Source organism: Protomyctophum bolini, assembly GCF_963924005.1.
Source record: "Protomyctophum bolini genome assembly, chromosome: 16".
Lineage (NCBI taxonomy): Eukaryota > Metazoa > Chordata > Actinopteri > Myctophiformes > Myctophidae > Protomyctophum > Protomyctophum bolini.
This window is the reverse complement of record NC_137877.1, coordinates 24,822,996-24,843,581: the sequence shown is the minus strand read 5'-3', so window position 1 is coordinate 24,843,581 and position 20,586 is coordinate 24,822,996. Positions and strand designations below refer to the sequence as shown.

General features: G+C 43.1%; 1 protein-coding gene across 1 annotated transcript; it reads right to left on the bottom strand.

The window, feature by feature from the left end:
- Positions 1 to 379: 379 nt before the first annotated feature.
- LOC308330311 (TGF-beta receptor type-2-like) lies at positions 380 to 19,972 on the bottom strand. Its single transcript, XM_080785150.1, has 8 exons — positions 19,797 to 19,972; positions 10,713 to 10,869; positions 8,339 to 8,550; positions 6,961 to 7,709; positions 5,328 to 5,465; positions 4,181 to 4,322; positions 3,643 to 3,770; positions 380 to 3,507 (listed from the first exon to the last, which is right to left on the bottom strand). Exons 1-8 carry the CDS (start codon positions 19,846 to 19,848, stop codon positions 2,980 to 2,982), a joined length of 2,106 nt encoding a protein of 701 aa, XP_080641276.1. The 5' UTR covers positions 19,849 to 19,972; the 3' UTR covers positions 380 to 2,979.
- Positions 19,973 to 20,586: the final 614 nt, after the last annotated feature.

Below are 20,586 nucleotides of genomic sequence, written 5' to 3'. Positions count from 1 at the left end.
ATGTACAAACCCCATCCAACTGTTACAAATCTAGCCCCGTTGATAAACACTATCCACACTTTACCTTGCTGTTGAGTTTGACCCACGTTCATTATTGCTTGCAAAATATACGGTATGTGAAGCTGCAGCAAAACTACTGCAGTAAGTGCATGAATGAACCAACACCATGCTATGTAATGTATACTGCCATGTTCTGACCTAAATGACGTTTATTGTGGAAAGAGTCAGAAAAACATCACTTTTCCGTTGCAAAACAATAGGAGCTGTTGTGGTATCTGTGTCTTCATACTGTACATTGTCGCTGTTTGTATGTGTATATGTATAAATGATTTAGTCATAAAAAGGTCAGAGTTAAATATATTTCAATGACGTTTGCTCTCACATATTGTTTAATTTTTCATTTGTTATGGGTAAAACAACACCAACAACACAATACATGAACCACCATCCACAGGTCCAAAAAAAGAGTTCCTTCTCTCTCATTCATACAAGGAGGCTATAGAAGATACTCACAGTAGCAAGAATAACACAGAAAATGGGAGGCCAGCTCCCTCAAAAGAGACATTTTTTCCACATAACAAAATAAAACTAATTTGACATGCACCTAGCAGAGCCTGTCTGCAGGATGTACTGTACATTATTGTCCAACAGGTGGCATCATTTAAGTCCTTGAGTTCGAGTCTCATTACAAAGAAATTCAGTATTGTGTATAGAGGATCAGAGAGATGTACCCATTATGCTCTCAACTCACTGTTTAAGAACATGAACATAGAACACAGACAAAAGGATTTATACGTAATGCTTAATTTATACACCATCATACGATGAAATATAAATCAAGTTAAAAGCAGGATAGAATGCAACGAACAATACCATCTGTTCGGATGAATTCCCAAAGCTTTGTATTTTTCTTTCTGTCTGTCACAGTGGCCACATTCACTCTCCCTGCTCAAATATGAATCTATAATTTTTTGATACGGTTTTGATATTGTTATTTCTGTTAACAATGATAAATGTGATTCTGTGGGCTTTGTCTGTTTAGACAGCAACTGATACAGATGATGTGGTGGTTAAATTTATACTACTCTTGATCTGAGGTTAATCTGCTTGTTGAACTTTATCTGATCGTCTTCGCAAAACAGCCACTGATAGGCATCAGAAGTCAGAACAAATAAAATAAAACGAAAGGATTTCGTTTTGTAGTTACCTTTGAATGATATTTCCCCAATGAAAAGAGGTGAAAGATGGCAATTCCATCATATAGGAACTTAAATTTGAATCACAGTTTTGCCTGAAGTGCATACTGATTCTCTGAAACAAGAAAAACTAAAAAAGCCTCTAGACTGTGAAATAGAAAAAAGTATCAATAGGGGAGGGCTAGCAGTGGCTAGGACATGTGCAATCACCCCTCAGTGTCCTCATGATTTTTGCTTGGTGAAGTGTAATCATTACTGATGGTCATTGTAGCAATACTTTGTTCAAATTTGTTCAAAGTGATGTTGAATTTTGGTTGAACCGGGATGCATAGACACCTGGGTGATATAAGTTCAAATATTGTCCATCATTTTTATCTGTTGCGTATGTGCTTTATGAGTGAGGAACCTAAAGTAGCAATTTAAATGTTTTTTCTCTCCATTGTAATACAAATCATACTTTGAGCACAAAAGGTGCTGAAATAACTAGCTCTATTCTGATAGCAATCATTGCTATACAGTGTTTGCTCCCTGTATCTTCAGCTGTTTGGTTAACATAAAATGGGGAAATATATCACTTATATTATCTTTAAAATATATGTATTTAAAGAAAATACCGTTTGTTAGTGTAGTGTATTGTATTTTCTTGTCTTGTCTAGTTTTGTTTCATTTGTTGTCTTAATTGTTTGTATGATTCTTTTTTGTACAATCTCAGTCATTCCTTAATTGTGCCTAAACTGAAAAAGCAATAAAACTTTGAATCATAAAAAAAAGAAAATACCCCCTGGTAAACTTATGGCATCATCATTGCCATTCACGCTGCGATGCCATTGGATAGACATATAAACGTAGACGCCCTTTCCGGCTCTGGAGCGCATGTGCTCAAGAGAGGGCAAAGCTTTCCCAAGATTCCTTGCGAAGCCTCACGGGAGCATTGTCTGTGTGCCGATGATCCTTTGTTTTTAACCTTGGACAGCACTTTGGTCAGCTTCCGGTTGTTTTAAATATGCTTTCTAATTAAAGTTTAATTTGATTTGATTTGAACATAAATATAAAGTCATTTCACCAGGACTTGTTTGGAGGCCTGTAAATATACCGCTCTTCTCCCACACAGAAGGACCAGAATATATGGACAATATTTGGGCTTATATCTTGGCCAGGAAGTTATGTCTTTAAAGTACATGCAGACTCAGACTTAAGCAGGCAGGTAAACACAGCCATGCATTGACCGATAAGTGGCTTATTATTATCAACATCTGCATCTGTGTGTATCGTTTGATAAGAAACATGAAATTACTTTTCAGGCTTCTTTCAAGATATTCTAGCAAATTATCTTGTTGCATTTGCAGATTGTTTCATGATACCTTCTTAGAAATCTTTAAAAACCTTTTAAAAGTGAGGGTGCGCCCACTGTATTTATATCGGCCACATGAAGTCTTACGTCATCATTTAGTACCCTAAACAAACATTAAAGTCCATAGACGTGGCTGTCAAATGATTTACGTCATAAGCGCTCTAAAAATCCCATAGACGTGGCTGCCATATGACGAAATCTTCAAAAGCCATGCATTGGAGGTGCTAGAACCCTCAAAAAAAGTTACTATATTTAAGATTATCTTTTTCATTTCGTAATTATAATTTCATATTAATTATTTTCTTCAAGAACACACAAAATGATCTGCCAATGCAGTAATTTAATTTGACTTGAAATAAGCCTGTACAGTCTGAGTGCAAGTAACAACTATACTTAGCAAGTATACTTGCTGTGGTGCTTGTGGCGCACGGCTCACACAACACAGCCAGTGTCAGAAGGGGCTTGTTGGGACGGCGTGGTCCCTTCAGAGACGGACAGCTCTGGTTGGCCGTTAGCTTCGTGAACAGAGAACGTCTGATGGTCAGCTGCTCTACTGTCTGGCTCTGGGAGCATGTGGTTGGCTGTGACAGCACAACCCAAGGAGGCCGAAGGAGGAGGAGGGGTCGAGTCAGGAAAGCCATCTGGAGGAGAGGAGAGAGGAGACTCCTCCTCCTGGGACAGACAGCTGTCTGTAGTCTCTGAGTCCTTCTCTCTCTCCTCCTTTCCCTCCCCTGTCGTCTCCTCACCCTCTTGCCTCTCCCCTTGTCGCTGTTCCCCCTCTTCTTCTCCTCCTGTCCTCTCCTCCTCCTCCTGTTGTTGTTGTTGTACCCTCTCCTCCTCGGCCTGTCTCTCCTCTTCCTCCAGGGCGTTGAAGCGCTCCACCACACAGTGAGCGGTGAGTCTGGCCTCCGGGTCGTGGTCCCAGCACTCTGTGACTGTGGCACAGAGGACGCTCATCCCCTGGAAGGGAAGAAGACATGGGCTCAGAGGAGAGGAGAGGACAGGAGAAGAGTGAGAGGAGAGGAGTGAGAGCTGAGAGGTAGAGGAGATGAGTGAAATGAGAAGAGGAGAAGAGAGGAGAGGAGAGTTATCAACCTGGTGTTGTGTCCAGGCTGAGGGGATGTCTGGTCGTCCTCTGTCTCTCAGCACCAGATCTCTCATACTGTCCACGCATGGCTGGTCACACACTCTGGAGCCAAACGCTGGCTCATAGCTCTTCACCTCTGGGGAGAAAAGAGGAAAGAGGTGACTGAGATCTATACTGTATAAGGCTAGGTGGCTACTGAACCAGGATTCTGTGATCTTGCAATCGCAAGAATAAACACCACTTCCAAGCAATCTATTCGATCACTTATGACTCAGTTTGCAGTTTTTCTTAATCCCCTGTCATTTTTGCACAGAACAGTCAAATCGGAAGACCAACCAATGGAAAGAAAAATGAATGTATTTACATACGTGCATGAACACGCACAAACATGCACATGCACACGCACATGCACACGCACACGCACACGCACACGCGCGCACACACACACACACACACACACACACACACACACACACACACACACACACACACACACACACACACACACACACACACACACACACACACACACACAGACGGTCTTACCTCCTATGGCGTGACAGCGTGAGGCCATTTCCCAGAGCACCAGAGCCATGGAGTAAACGTCCATCTGTTTGAATGCCTCCAGGTCCTCCAGGTTAACTCTGGACTCCAGCACCTCGGGGGCCATATAACGAGCCGTCCCCACCTCCACACAGACAGCATCAGTGGCACAAATGTATTAGAACTCTACTTCACAATACACTACTTCAATGGTTCATTCCAACCCTGGTTCCTAGAAGGATTGCTTTCTATCCTATACTGGCAGTGCATGGAGCAAAGTAACAAAGTACATTTATTTGTACTTTACTTGAGTATTTCCAATTTCCAATACTTTTACTTCTACTACACTAGTACATCTCGGATCCAAATATTGTATACTTTTACACCACTACATTTATTTGAAAACTTTAGTTACTAGTTACTGATCATTACTACAAAGCATACATTAACCACTTCATTCCGGCAATATTCCGAAAATAGATGATCTACAAGCTCACAATGTGTTGCCAATGCGACACATTGTGCCTTGTGCCTATTTTCAAAAGATTGTTATACATTATACATATGAGGATTTTACTTTTGGTACTTTAAGTGCATTGAAGCCAATACTTTTGTACTTCTACTTAAGTGCATTTTGAATTCCGGACTTTTACTACTGTGTTTCTATATTGCAGTATTGATACTTTTACTCGAGTAAAACATGTGAGTACTTTTTCCACTATACTCTTAACTCTATTACTGTATACTCCAGTGGTTCCCTAACTTTTTCATGTCAAGGTCCCCAAAAATGACACTCATTACCCATTAGAAAAGATATGCCAGGGACCCCAGAAGATGTTTACAGCAGTGATGTTCGACTATTTTCATTTCAAGTTTGATATGCAACAGGCTACGGACTCCCATTTAATGGCATTTATATCTCTGAGACCCCAATTTATATTGTAAAATCAATGTTAATTTAACTCTGAGAGTGTACATTTGTATACTCTCTGAGTTACAGACACATTAAGGGTCCATTTGGTTCCTAATTATCATTTAGCTGGGGACCCCCTGGAACTCTCTCAAGGACCCCTGGGGGTCCCCCGGACCCCACTTTGGGAACCACTGGTATACTCCACTCAACTCCCAACTCCCCTATCAGTGCATCTACCTGTCCACTGTTGGCGAAGTCGTCTACAGTCAGGGAAATGTCCAGTCTTAGTGCTAAACCAAAGTCGCAGAGAGCACATTCCCTCCTGCTCGTCATCACAATGTTGCTGCTCTTCAGATCCCGATGTGCAACCGGCACCTGCAGCCACACATACAGACAAGAACAGTCACAACAAGAGCAAGGAGAAAGTCTAATGAACATTGTGTCAGTGGTGAAACCATGTCAACCTATGATGCAGGTTCTAAAAATGTTTTCTAAATGTTGCTATATCAGTGGTTCTCAAACTTTTTCATGTTATGGACACCAAAATGTATTTGGCAGTGAACCCCCATCACAAAATATTTGAGTTAAAAATATTTTCTTACTACATAGGCCTACCTATAGTCCTATAGGTTTACAGATAAATTAATTAAATTAAGTTTTAGTTTAACATGGGCCTATCACTTTCTTTCTTTCTTTTTCTTTTTGAGGGGCGCCCTATATACAGGTTTAATGTTTGTTTTTAGTTCAATGTTTGTTTTAAAAACGCCATTGACAATGAAGGGAAAATTTACGTCATCTTGTCCCTAACACAAACATTAAATGCCATTAACAATAAAGAGAATTTAATGTTTGTTTTGACACCGTTTGTTTTACATCACCATTACATTACCTTAGTTAGACTTTAATATATTATGTGATTCTTTTTTCCCTTTTCTTAGTATAAAGTATAAAATAATGTATAAAATAATGCTTTTTACTGCTCAAATCTAAAATGGCACTAGGTTAAGATCCAATTATGTTAAACAGTACTGTACAGTGATATTTATCCCTGATGAAAACAAATTTTGGCAGCTTAACATTCCAGATCCAAGATTATTATAAAATGCAGTGACGCCTACAAGCTGCTTCAGGAAGTAAACTGGGAGTAGCTAGACATCCAATTTAATAAGGCGGGCATTCAAGCTGTGCAATGCACTCTCTCACTCTGCTGCTACTTCACCACATTTAATTTCCCCCAATTCTCCCTACTGTCGTGACTCCCCGCTATCTCATTTTCTACACTATATGGTTTTAGACTATGAGCGTATTGGCCTATACACCAAACTCAATTCTAGGTGTAGGCTAATAAGTGAATACTATTTGTGAATACGTATAACATATAATTTAAAGCTGAACGGTTTTACAATGTTTACAAAGATTGTTTTCATCCCTTCTCATTGGACAAAACTTTTATCTGAACTACGGTCATACTGCAAACAAGTCAGGAAGAGGAATTTCGGTTATGTATTATGGAGTCATGTGTTATCCCAAACCACTTGTGCAACGATGTGATTGGCCAGTGTTGTGCAAGGACATGCTTTGATTGATCAGTCGGGGCAAACGCTCTGGCCAGAAAATGATTCATGAGTCGGCTCAATCGAACGTTCGGCACGGCAACTCGCATGCTTTAGATCGTTCGGTGGTGCCTCGTGTGGCTCAAGTTAGCTTGAGACGCGGTCCATCTCGGTCAAAACCGCTTCTGCATTGGCCACAGAAGCGGAGCGTGGTTATAAGCACAAGCCGTGTAGGATTTACAATGTCGCAGTCATGACTACTAACCGCCAGTTGAGAACCACTAACCAAGCCTGGTGTTTGCCTCATATGGATTTACCTTAGGCACACCACTGGGTGTGGTGTCACTGTGGAGATGAGCCAGGCCCCGCGCAACACTTCCCGCCATAGCGAGAAGCTCCTCCCAGCTCAGAATGTTAGTAGCCAGGAAGTCCTGTAGGTTCCCCAGGCTGTGGTAGGCTAGAACCAGCCAGTATTTCCTGTGGGCGTGGCCAGGCGGGCCCCTGTCCTCGGCCGCCAGGAATTGGACCACATTGTCGTGCTCCAGCTTCGGGTCGGAGAAGATGGAACACTCATTCCTCCACGACACATACTCCACCGCCGGGAACACCTTCACGGCCACCGTCTCATAGCTGCTAACTCCTCCCTTCTCCCCCTGCAGCAGTCGCCCCCTCCAGACTTCAGCAAAGCGCCCCTTCCCCACCAGGGCCTCTAGCTTGATCGGCAGCAGCTCCGCCATTTGGCCCTGCCCCTCCACCATACCATACTCGCCGGTGAGATTGGGAAGCTTTGCGTGAGACTCCTCCCCATCTCCCATGTGCCCAGCTGTTCGTCCCCCGTCACAACCCACCCCCAACAGCCCTCCCCCGCCGGTAAGGTCCAATGCCCGGTAGTGTCCCGGGATGCGTTTGGTGGGCCAGTCCGGCCGCGTCGGCGGGCCGGGTTTACCAGGGCGCCGCGTGCGGTAGAGGTAGAAGGTGGCGGTAGCGATGAGAGCTACCAGGATGGGAGGGACCAGACTCACCACCACCACTGGGATCACATCCTTACTCTGCAGCTTGGAGAAGCCTAAGGCAGATAGATATTATTCATTAATTTAGCTATTTGTTCATTCATTGGTACTTCTATCTATGTTTACACATTCACACATTCAATCTATCCATCTATCCATTAGTACAGTGGCTCTGGTCCCCTCTGGGCTCCCCTAGTACTGCTAAACTCTGGTCCCCTCTGGGCTCCCCTAGTACTGCTAAACTCTGGTCCCCTCTGGGCTCCCCTAGTACTGCTAGTTTTCTGGAATAATGAGACCAGATATTTGCAATTAACAATGACAAGCCAGCAGGACCAGCACAAGGCAAATGAGCCTATAGTTTACAGGTGGTTCTGTTAAGATTCCCATCGGTTATCAGGCCATGTGTAGTAGTGACTGCGTCCGTTGTTGGTCATGTAATGTTCCCTGGTTCAAATACTTGCTAAGGGAGCAAAAAAACATTCAATGTTGGTACAGAGAAGTGAGAGGTGTTGCAATTGCAAAACTGATTCAAATCTGGCTCCACCCCCCCATTGTAGTCCAGGAAGGAAGTGAGTCCAGTGTCCATGACATCATGGACACTTTGAAATACTAAAATATCTAAAAACACATATTACCCACATAAAAACCCCAGGAAAGTGTTTCTTCAATTAATCCATCCATTTACCGTTGGCTCCCCTGTCGAAAATGAGTTTGTCGTTGCACTCATGCTCGCCTTGACAGCCGCAAACCAACATGGCTCCCTCCTCCGTGGGCTGAGGCATCATGTGACAATCCCTGGAGGTGGAGTTGAGCAGCACGCTGGGGTCGATGCCCTCCAGGGGAACGGCGGGGTTGTGACACTGGGTCTGCACCGTCATTGTGTCGTTGGTCTTCCTCCTGGGTGACAGACAAGGAGAAAATAGGAATCGCCTAAACATGCGTGTTACATTATAGGGCTACACTGAAACAAATTGCACACGGTAATTTTGAGCACTGTAAAAGCCTCGTTAAAGCTGCAACCTATAACTTTTATGTGCTACCCGATGTGAGAGACAAAACATCTACATCTGGTCCAAGAGGCAATCAGCTCTCAGAGATATTGCGCGTCAATCACTGCAGATGTGCTAGTAATTTAAGCAAAATTACACTCAAGGGTGTGCTTTATCATCATTAATGCACGCCTGCGATGCTGCAGGAACTCTGAAAGGCAACACAGAAGTGCATTAATGACGGTAAAGCACACCCTTGAGTGTAATATTGCAATTATACAAGTTACCCTTAAAACTAAGATATTCGCCAAAAAAATCATAAATCTTTTATGACAGATGTAGCCACTACGACCACAAATGTCCAAAGAAACTCGCTAGCCCATAGCAATCCAGTCGGCTGCGCTCTGGGAGAACAGAGCAGCTGATTTCTATGTTTTGATTAGGTGTTCCATTACGCTCATTTAAACATGGCTAGAAGGCTGTTTCAACCAATCAGATTGCTTCCTCAAAACGACCTGTAGCTGGTATAAATTGTGTTATACTCTAACAGGAGCGGCCGGTAACACACATCAAGAGTTTGGTGATGTGCTGACCTTCGGTCAATTTGAGTGCCGGGGAGTAAATAAGGAAGATTGTCGGCCCTAACCCAGGAAGTGAATGGCTGCATGCGCAGCAAAACAGCTCCGGGACGGATTATTATAAAAAAAAATATATATATTTTTTAGATAAAAAATACATTAAGACATGTCCACACGTCTGAGGCACCCTGCGATTTTATTTGAGAAGACGTACGTGGACATCAGGCATATAAGTAAAGGAGGGGGAGTTGCACACGTTTCAACCCTCAGGCCTTCCTCAAAATCAAAAAGGAATGAACATATTCTACCATACAGGTTGCTTGGAATAACGTTTAATTATTATAATTAATTTTGCGTTGGCTATTAAAAAATGGGTTTAACTGGGATAGTGTACAAAATCTCAACCAAATGAACTCTATGGGTCCTTTTGGTTCCCTTGTTTTGTACCCTGTCAGAATTCAATTAAACTCTGGATTTTTACAGTGAGCGTGATGCGAAACAGAGAGGGCTCAAAGCATGTGCCAGATGACCCCCTGTCAACTTTGACCTAAATAAATGAGTTTTTTCCTCTCTACTCCTCTCCTCTCTCCATATCAGCCCTCCCTTATCTCTGCGGTCTCAGAGCTGGCTTCCTTCAGCAGGCAGGGGAGGGGAGGGGAGGGGAGGAGAGCTGGGAGGGGGAAGGCTGCTGGATGCTGGCAGGAAATGACAGGGGCACAGAGAGGGGCTCACAGCCCCATAGCGCTGTCAGATCCCAAATCACACTTCTACAAAGTGTAATAATACTATACTGATTGAGAGCGCGTGTGTGCTACGGAGACAAACGGAGAGGTGGGATATGGAGGGGGGAGGGAGGCAGAAAGGGAGGTTGTATGTGATGTCAGACCAGAAGTCAATCGGCGATAAAGAGAAAGACACAGTCATATACAGACAGAGACAAGCAGGCAGGCATATAGGTTTTTGTCAGGTTTCACCTGACAAAAATGACAGCTCATGAAATGTAAGCGACCTAATCATCAATGGAGCGACCTAGGCATCAGTCCCACCCCATGCCGCCTAAGCCAATGGGAGTCTGACCCCAAGCCAATGGGAGTTTGACCCATACTCTGAAACGCCGCCAGAAACGTCGGCAGCCAATCGCGTATACACCCATATGCACACACCGCAGCGGAGGGCGGCTAATGTTATGAGCTAACTGGAGAGCATAATATATAAATAAATATGCACAACAGAGACAGTGTTTGTTTCACCTGACAAATCTGAATATATTACTATATCGTTTTAAACTACACATTTTGAACAATGAGTACTTTTAATTGTGGTACTTTAAGTATATTTTGATACCAATATTTTTGTACTTTTACTCAAGTAAATGTTTACTTCCGGACTTTTACTCGTAACAGAGTATGTCTACATTGCCATATTGATACTTTTACGGGGAAAAACATACTTTTTCCACCACTGGTTTTTGCACATTATCATCCGTCCTCACCATATGGCGATGCAGATCTCCTCTGTGACGGTGCAGAAGGAGGACAGGGAGCAGTTGCTGTAGCAGACAGAGTCCTCACACAGCGGACTGGACACCTCGCACCACTTACACAGGTTGGTCCGCAGGTGGCTGAAACACAGCACGGCCACAGGGAAACCTGTAACGGCAGGACAGCAGAGGACAGGTCAAACGTCGTCATCTTCAAAGCCAAAGCCCTTGTACCTTACTCATATGGTACGCGTAATCAACGTTTAATTTAATGTTACTTTAAACTAATACATTATTTAACTTTGGGCTCCAAATTTCTAGTAACTAACAAAAAGTAATGTTAGTTCATGAAATTGTGATGAAAAATGGAGAGACGACCCCTCCTGGGAGCCTGTCCAACAGGGAAAAATGGCCCATGGGCACCACCAGGGAGACCTCCTGAGAGACAGTCTACTCACTAATCCTATACCCGCACTATGAGCACTCGTGGGCAACTGGGCATAGAATTGAACGATAAAAGTAGATCTATAAACAGGCACCTTATGAGCAAGTGTTACCGACCTTAGATATCGTCATGTCAACCTTAAGCCCCGGCATGTGAGACTTGAAAGTATAGCGATAGCCGATCTACAATCAGAATAATGTATGCATGTTTTTTCTTCATTTCATTCGTTCAGTTTTAACCACAGTGCATTTCACTGTTATCTGTCATCTTCCTTTCTTGACAGTACACAGAATAGAGAGACAAGAAACAGGGAGAGAGACATTGGGGAGTGACACGCAGCAAAGGTCTTCAAGCTCAGGAATGGAACCCACAACTCGTCGTCAGGCTACATTAAGTGGTTTGCTATGCCAGCAGCGCCCCAGTAGATTGATTATAGTATTTTCTTTGTTTGTTGTACGATAAAGTACAACCCTTTGTGGTTAAGAAAATGCCCCGCCCTGTCCCCCTACCCCCAATTTAAAAGAAAACTCAAAGCCTATATGGAAGGGTGTTTTGAGCTGGAGTGGTACTCTGTGCTGTATATAGAACACGGTGGAAAGTAACTAAGTACTTTTCCGTTATTGGAGAAGCCTATTTAAAATAATTCTATACTTTTACTTGTAGGCCTACTCGATCCACTACATCTCAGATATATACATATTTTTTTACTTTTACTCCACTGCATATATTTGAAAACTTTAGTTACTAGTTACTTTGTATATTTGATTATTATTGCAAAACAAACATTAACCACTTCAGCCCTATATTTCAGCCATTTGAAAATAGCCGATCTACTGTACCAAGCTGATGTGACGCATTGTGAGCTTGTAGATCTGCTATTTTCAAAAGATGTTTATACATTTGAAATGGGACATAGTGCATAATGAGTCATTTTCTACTTTTGGTACTTTTAAGTACATTTTGAATTCTGGACTTTTACTTAACAGAGTAACAGAGACTTTCTACATTGCAGTGTTAACACTTTTACTTTAAACAATTGAGTACTTTTTCCACCACTGGAGTGTTTTGAGCGGTACTCTGTGCTGAACGGAGTGAAATGCAGCATGTTGCGTCGTCCGGCATGTTTTATTGTTGATGCAGACAAGATGTGCACATTCACATGAAACCTCAACACATGTGGCATGCGGACGGTGCATTGGACGCTTTCTACTGCTTTCTACTGTTTGTTCTCCGACGACCAGATGATGCACAGGAATTTCCTGAAGGCCTCATGAATCATCGTCTTCACCATTATCATTGTTATGAGAATCTATGTGTTTGCATCTTAAAGGGTTAGTTCAGATTTGAACTTAAAGCCATAGGAAATACTTTCCATTAATGAAGTGAGTGACACCCATAGCCACAATACTATAGAGGGAGCGTGAACAACAATCTGGTATACCACCCACTTTCTCCTTCTACAGCACGGCCACCCAGTTGTGGACAAAAACGCCCTGACCCCCTCCCTCGAAACATGAAGATCACTTACATATTTTAAACCAGGCCTGAAAATCCACCTTTCAGCAGGCCCAAGGGAGAAGAAGACATGATCCCTCCCTCTTTAACAGGTGATCCCCCCTTCCGTTTTTTCCCACTCCGTAGGCTACACAGTGTTTTTGTATTGAATGTTGTTATTATTCATGTCATGTCTATGAATTGATTACATAGGGCCTAAATGGAAACAAGACCACAAGGACTTTTTTGGTGTTTTCCCTTTTGGAATAAGTGTTTGACTATAGGCCTACTATGTTGCTGTTTTTACATTTATGTCTAATAAACTATTCAATCATCAATCAATGGTATTAATTGATTGTCTAAGTCCCGTGGTGGGAGTTCTGGTCTGGTTTTGGTGAATATTAAGTATTTCCGGTCATTTGGTGGGGTTCTTGTGGCCACATTGATTAAAAATCAATGAGTCCACAAAACTATAACATCATTTGTATTGTTCACTTTCGTTCAACTTTGACCCCTCTGTCACATGGAACTATTTTTGTGACCAGTATCACTATGCCAGCAGCAGCACAAACACGCGTGCATGCGTGCGTGCGTGCGTGCGCACATGGATGTGCACTACGCAGCCACATCATAACATCAGTCCTGATCAGACCCAGATGACAAAGAGATGATGTTGACTGAACCAAATGAAAACGCACGCACGCACGCCACACACACACACACACACACACACAAAACCACATTGTTATATTTCACTCACACACATACAACATAAACAAACTTACTTTGGTACAGTGCATGCTCACGCACACATGCAAGCACACACGCAGGCACGCACGGTCGCATGCACACGCGCACTGCACACACACGCGCGCACACACACACACACACACACACACACACACACACACACACACACACACAGTAGAAGTTGTTCCAGATGTGGCTGTGTTGTCAGTGAAGACAGAGGGAGCTGAAAGGCTGTTTGAGCATCGAAACCTCACAGTCATTAGCAGACAGACTGGCAGACCAAGAGACAGCCTGTGCAGAATAAAGTATATACAAATACTATATACTTGTGGGCACTATTATGTGTGACCTTATGCTAATATAGGCTATGTGTGTGTGGGGGGTTGGTGGGGAGAGGCAGAGTCAGAGAGAGCACTTACAGTATGTGTGAGAGGGTGTGAGTTTGAGTGAAAGAGCAACAGTGAATAATAATATGTAATAGTGTGTGTGTGTGTGTGTGTGTGTGTGTGTGTGTGTGTGTGTGTGTGTGTGTGTGTGTGCGTGCGTGCGTGCGTGCGTGCGTGCGTGCGTGCGTGCGTGCGATACTGTAATTGTAGCATGTACAGTATGTGTGTGAGAGAGGGGGACAGGGAGGGAGAGAGAATGTGTTGCATTTGCAAGTGTGTGTGTGTGTGTGTGTGTGTGTGTGTGTGTGTGTGTGTGTGTGTGTGTGTGTGTGTGTAGCAGGAGTAAATTGAATCCAGAAGTGAGCTGTGATCAGAGCCAAGTTAGCATCCAACGTTCCGCCCCAAAGGCTCATGGGAAATCCAAGAGCTGCTTAGAAGGAAGCCTTCTCTATCAACGTTGTCTACACACATGCACGCTCACCCATGCATGCTCACCCAGACACACGCACAGACGCACACACACACACACACACACACACACACACACATAAACAACTCCCACATACAAAGGGAGGCCTCACTGGGGAAACACTGAATGTGCTTTACTATACTATCAACTACAGTGTAGTTGTAGTAGTGTGTGTATGTGTGTATGTGCGTGTGTGTGTGTGTGCTCGCGCGCGCGCGTGTGTGTGTGTGTGCGTGCGTGTGAAGGCATACATAACTCTGAAGACGTCACATGGGCATATCTTTGGTCCGACGTCCTAACAGTCTTAACACGAACCGCACACGGAAGCCACGAGTGAGTCTTAACCGGCCACGTACGTATGTCGGAACCACGGATGAGCCTTCTTAACCTGTCTACGGGACAGTTTGCACAGCCAGCTAGGTCACCAGGCTGCTGAAAAGGCATTATATGCCACCCGCTTTGGATGTTTTCAACCGATAATCACCAATATGCTACTTATCAGACCATGCAATGGAGCAATATGGACAATATTTCCTACATATTGCCAACCTGCATGAGTAGGCGACATAAGTGAAACTATACTGCCACCGAAGCAAAAACAACACGAAACTGTGCTATACAACAACTTTATAAGATAAGATCTTTTTTTGTCACTGTACTGTATGAGACATACAATAAAACTTTGTTTAATGCATCCAGACCATAACACACACACACACAGCAGTATCAACTACAAAAAGTGCCCTTCTGGGCACAGGTCTCCACCAGGATGATAGGAGTGTGTGTGATGTTTCACAAAATGTTTAGGAGTAATAGAAACATGTTTTTGTGTGTGTGTGAGACGCGACTTGGTCTGTTGTAGCGCCACCATGAGGCTGATTGGAGCACTCCTGAGAAATTTGGAAGCCAATCAGGATGGAGTCTGAAAAATCTGAAAAACTTGTTTGGTTGAATGGCTCTAGAGAGACTGTGTACCAATTTGCGTGATGTTTGGAAAAAATCTGTAGGTGTACTGTCAAAAAATTTGTTTTGCACAAAGTGGCCTCCTGGTGGCACTATAACAGGCCAATGTGGGGCAGAGGTTCAGCTCTGGCATCCAGAGAGTGTGTGTGCAGAGTATGGCCAATGGTGCCAGAGATTAGCTGGTCACAGACGGATGGACGGACGGATAAACGGACGGACACACGGATGGACGGACGGAGTGCAAAACATACTCTCTCCCCATGCCTTCGGCCTGGTGGAGACAACAAAGAAAAATTGACAGGTATTCAGGTTCAGGTCATTGTCCTTGCACCATACAATCAGCGCACTGACTACAGAGGGGACTCTGTATGCCACCTCGTCAGGTCATTGTTTGTTATCAGACCTACGATGGTTGTGTTGTCTGCAAACTTGACTAGAGTGTTGGAACTTTGGTGGGAGATACAGTCACTGCATGGTGAGATACAGTCACTGGTGAAAAGAGGATTGGGCTAAGGACACATCCTTGAGGGACGCCGGTGTTCAGGGTCATAGTGGAGGATGCATGTTGGCCTATAGCCTGATCTTTTGGGGCCTGTTGGTCAGGAAGTCCTTTATCCACAGACAGAGATTTGGTTGTATTCCTAGCATCTGCAGTTTGATGACTAGTTTACAGGGCCTGATGGAATTGAATGCAGAGCTAAAGAAAGTCAACAAACAGCATCCATACATGTGTTAGGGTTCCTCTCAAGGTTTAACAGGTGAGAGAGGGCCTTGTGTAGCACTAGCTGTGACAGGCTGACAGCTTCATCAGTTGATCTAGCCTTGTAGGCAAACTGGTGTTGGTCATGGGTGGGGGGGGGGGGGGGGGTGCAGGCTTTGATGTTGGCCAGCACCGGTCTCCCAAAACACTTCATGTCTATTCTTATTCCTATAAAATATAACTGTAATTCACGGGTAGGTTGATGTGACAATAAAGTGAAGCTGTGCGTGTGTGCGTGCGTGTGTGCGTGTGAGTGAGAAACAACCTATTATCTCATGCCAAACAAAAGGACGAGTGTTTCTGGAACAACTTGAAGCATTCTTTTGCCACTTTCTATGAATCACACACACACACACACACACACACACACACACACACACACACACATGCACGCGCACACACACACACACACACACACACACACACACACACACACACACACACACACACACACACGCAGGCTTCTTGGAATCATCTTAAGACATTGGGGAGGAAAGAGGCTGGCACAGAATGTCCAGAGAGTGTATAACGTGTGTGTAATAAAGTGTGTGCGTGTGTGTGTGTGTGTGTGTGTGTGTGTGTGTGTGTGTGTGTGTGTGTGTGTGTGTGTGTGTTTCATAGAAAGTGGCAAAAGAATGCTTCAAGTTGTTGTGTGTGCGTTAAGTAGTATTATCAGACCACCCTCATCACCTCATTCAGCTCATTGACCTCATTAGACCACACACAGCCACACACACACACACACACACACACACACACACACACATGGGTCAGGGAGCATGCACATTAATAACAGGTAGGCTGCAGTACTGTTACCGTCAATGTCTGCATTGTTGGTATAAATTGAAGTTCAATATACCCTACTGATATCATGCCCAAATAGTGGCGAGTGAGTAGTATGAATTTGTACTTGTACTGCTTGTACTTTAACTGTTGAGCCATTTACAGTTACTGCTCAGTAACTGTGTCCATGGTGCTGAACTTCTGAAATATGTCTAATTTGTTTGAGAGAAAACGTCAGTAGCCAAGGCTTGTATAGACCTATATACAGTTGCGGACATGTTTATTTACTGTAAGTGATGTAACGTCAAGCTTATTTATACTGATCTATGAATTAATAGCTGGGATTTGGACATTGATGGCATGATAGGAAGAATCTGTGAGAGTTATGCCACATTATGAAAGACAAAAAATAATAATTTTCGAGCGATCAAAATGCGTGATTTACTGTTAAACTCACCTCGCACACTCAGAGCTGCGGATAGATTTCTCGTTATTGGATATACAGTAATAACATCAGATTAAGGTAGGCTATATAAGAAAGCGGTTAGTCCGGAATTCTTCTTTAACGAGCAGGACCACACCTCCAATCAAGTCTCACCTTCAATCAAGTCACTTCCATTCACCCATAAATGCTCACCATTCTTTGTTCTGGCATTTGATTCGACACCCCTCCCTCCCTCCTGCACTACTAGGGTCGGGATTGGGACGCAGGGGAATCGGAGGAACAAAGAGGAACCGCAATCATTTGTTCATCTGTTTCATTTCATTGCTTCCTAATAAAATCATTAAATGCATATCGGTTGGTGTCTACTGCTAGAACATTAGCAGTAGACAGACTGCAGTTGAAAACCACTGGGCCAGAGTAGTATGTTTGTGCCCAAAAGGTCATTGGGTCAAATCCCAGGAAATTGAATGAGCAACACTCCCTCCCCTAAATCGAGATTCACCGCTAATGTACATGTGTGTGTTCAGAGAAAAATGCTTCCCTACACAAATAATCCTTCAAAGATTTCTCAAGGAAAACAACAACATCACAGCAGTGAGATGAAGGGAGGAGTAGCCTAGTCATGTGTAGGAAATGCATGGGAAAACAACTGACAAGTCAGAGGAAACGCACTGGAAAACAACTGGCACTTGTGAAAGAAAACTATCCTTTGTGTGTGTGTGTGTGTGTGTGTGTGTGTGTGTGTGTGTGTGTGTGTGTGTGTGTGTGTGTGTAAATAATCTACCATATGTGTATATGCACCCACACATACAGTATATCTGCCACACAGTATGTAAATAATTACAGTCTTTATCTCTGCCTTCAATCAGGTCCTCATCCCCGGAGACTAACACCCCTTCTAAACAGTCGGCAAAATCTCTCTCTCTCTCTCTCTCTCTCTCTCTCTCTCTCTCTCTCTGTATCTTAATTTCTCTCTCCCTCTTCCTTTCAAGTGCCCCCTCCCTTTACTCATCTCTATCCCCGTTTCATCCTCTCTATATTTCTCCTACTCTCTCTCTCTCTCTCTCCCTTAATTTCCTGTAGGGAGTTTCCAGTCCAGATGACAGCTGGCACACACCACCACTGGGACAGGGATCCATCCAGACCTGGTACAACAGCAACAGCACCTCAGACACATGGAGCTGGACTGATTACTGAACTTCTCTAAGATGCTGACAATTAGCCTACTGATGGATTTTGAGTGCTTTTCCCATCCTTACTACAATGTCTAGCTGGAGAATCGTCACATTTAATATTGTTTCCTTGTTACGTATTCTGTCTCGTCTTGCAAAGAACCTTTAGGTTAATTCGCTTCATGAGCGAATGAAGCGAATCAAACATTTGATTAATGTTTGATGTTAAGTGATCCCGCTAATGGATGAAGCGCATGTAAAGAGCTCCATGACACTGTCTCTATTCCAATATTTTATTTGTCCGCAGCCAGCTTGTTGAATTGTAGATTTGTATGCACATTATTTACTGTTGCATCTTTGTCGCTGTTTGTATTTCTTTCTGAAGAATTCAGAATAGCTGAGGTGTGTCCCTCCACCGGCTTCTTTGATAGCAAACATACAGTACCCTGTTCTCTTAGTGGTAGCCTACCAGAGTGAGCGCCATAGATGGATAGATTCAGTTTAGACCTGGAACACCAGATAGAATGGTCCCCATGACTGGAGTCAACAGGTTCCCAGCCTACTGTGGTTCTCAAACATTTCCATGTCAAGGACCCCCCAATTGATAATATATGCAATTGGCCAGGGACTCCCATCTGAAAAGATGTTCTAGTGAATTCCATAAGAGAAACGTTCAAAATTATTTGTATTAATAATTTGTAAAGATTTTGTTTTTTAATTAGAAAATAGCAGATCTACAAGCTATTGCTATATATTTTCCAATCGTTTTTTTTCTTGTTAATTCTTTCTACTTTTATATAGGCTATATATTAACTCATTTATTGGCTTGTGACCCCCTGGAACACCATCAAGGACCCCTGGGGGTCCCCGGGCTCCACTTTGAGAACCATATGGATTAATGAGCCACTACATACATTATAGGCTAATGTTTGGCTCAAACATCTGGTGTATCCAATTAGCTATAGTAAAGTTCACTTCACTACTGAGTCGAATGCCTATTCCAATGCAGTTTGACAACAGTATTGATATATACAAAAGAGAAATATATCACTCTATTCTTTTTTACATGTAATAAAAACGGTCATTTGAGGGGGGAATTAGGCTTGCCCGCAAAGAAAGACAAATAAAGAAATTAAAAACCGTAACTTATTTAGTCAAGGCATATTCTGATCTGATCTCTTCCTCATCAAATGTCAAACTGAGATTAGACTACATGATGCAGCCGAACTTTTCCATTTGTCTGAAGACAACTTGAAAAAAAGAGTCAAGACTCTGCCAATTAACACACCAACCCATCTTATAGGTTTCAAACACCCCCTCCCCCGCAGGCAACTTCACAGACAGTATCAAAGAGACAATGGAGCATAAACTTGACCGAGAGGAAAGAAAACAGCAGAGAGAGAAAGAGAGAGACTTGGGTAACACTTACAGAGAGTTAGGAAAGTAACAGTCACTGTAGAGTATTTCCACCACCGAGCCATATTTTTGCTGTAAAGCTAGACGACGAAACGACTTGATAGAGTCGTGGTTTGATGGCCGTTATTTCTCGGGCATCGGAGATATAGGCTAGGCATTCATTTATGGAGAGGAGACTCGGCCGTTGTATTTACCCAACAACTGGGGAAGGGAGAGGGATTGAGAGCGAGAGAGTGAAGCAGCTCCAGATGTTTTTCATCCAGCTGTGAGTTAACCCCGCCCACAGCTGCTGCTTAAAAACCAAGTTCCACTTTTTTGCCAGACAATAATTGGCACGCCAGTCCTCCACTTTTATTTTACATCTTTCTCGTATCTCGTTTCCAAATACAAATGGTGTACAAAGCAACTAAAGTATTCAAAATCAAATACTTGTAGAGGAGTAAAAAGTACAGTGCTTGAGTAATTGCTTTCCACCAGCCACCACTGCCATTTTCCTGGTCCTCACACATGTTTTATAGAAAAGGATAGAGTCTGTCAGTAAGGACTTCGAATAGGGGCATTGGTGGTATTCTTTTCGGGTTTATGGTATAAAAATCACACCCGTGTGAAGTGAGGGGCAGTAATATATTAAAGTCTAACTGTTGCTATGATTAGGTGATGTAATGCTATGTAAAACAAACAAAACAAACATTAAATTGTCTTTATTGTTAATGGTATTTAATATTTGTGTTATAGGGACAAGATGACGTAAATTTTCCCTTCATTAAAACAAACACTGAACTAAAAACAAACATTAAACCTAT

What these genes read in the sequence shown, in the direction of transcription:
- LOC308330311 (XM_080785150.1), bottom strand. Translation starts at nt 19,848, where the DNA reads ATGGCTCGGTGGTGGAAATACTCTACAGTGACTGTTACTTTCCTAACT. An exon ending in ACGCTGTCACGCCATAGGAG is followed by an intron (nt 3,771 to 4,180) that starts GTAAGACCGTCT and finishes TTTTCTCCCCAG; the next exon opens with AGGTGAAGAGCTATGAGCCA. An exon ending in CAGCCTGGACACAACACCAG is followed by an intron (nt 3,508 to 3,642) that starts GTTGATAACTCT and finishes CTTCCCTTCCAG; the next exon opens with GGGATGAGCGTCCTCTGTGC.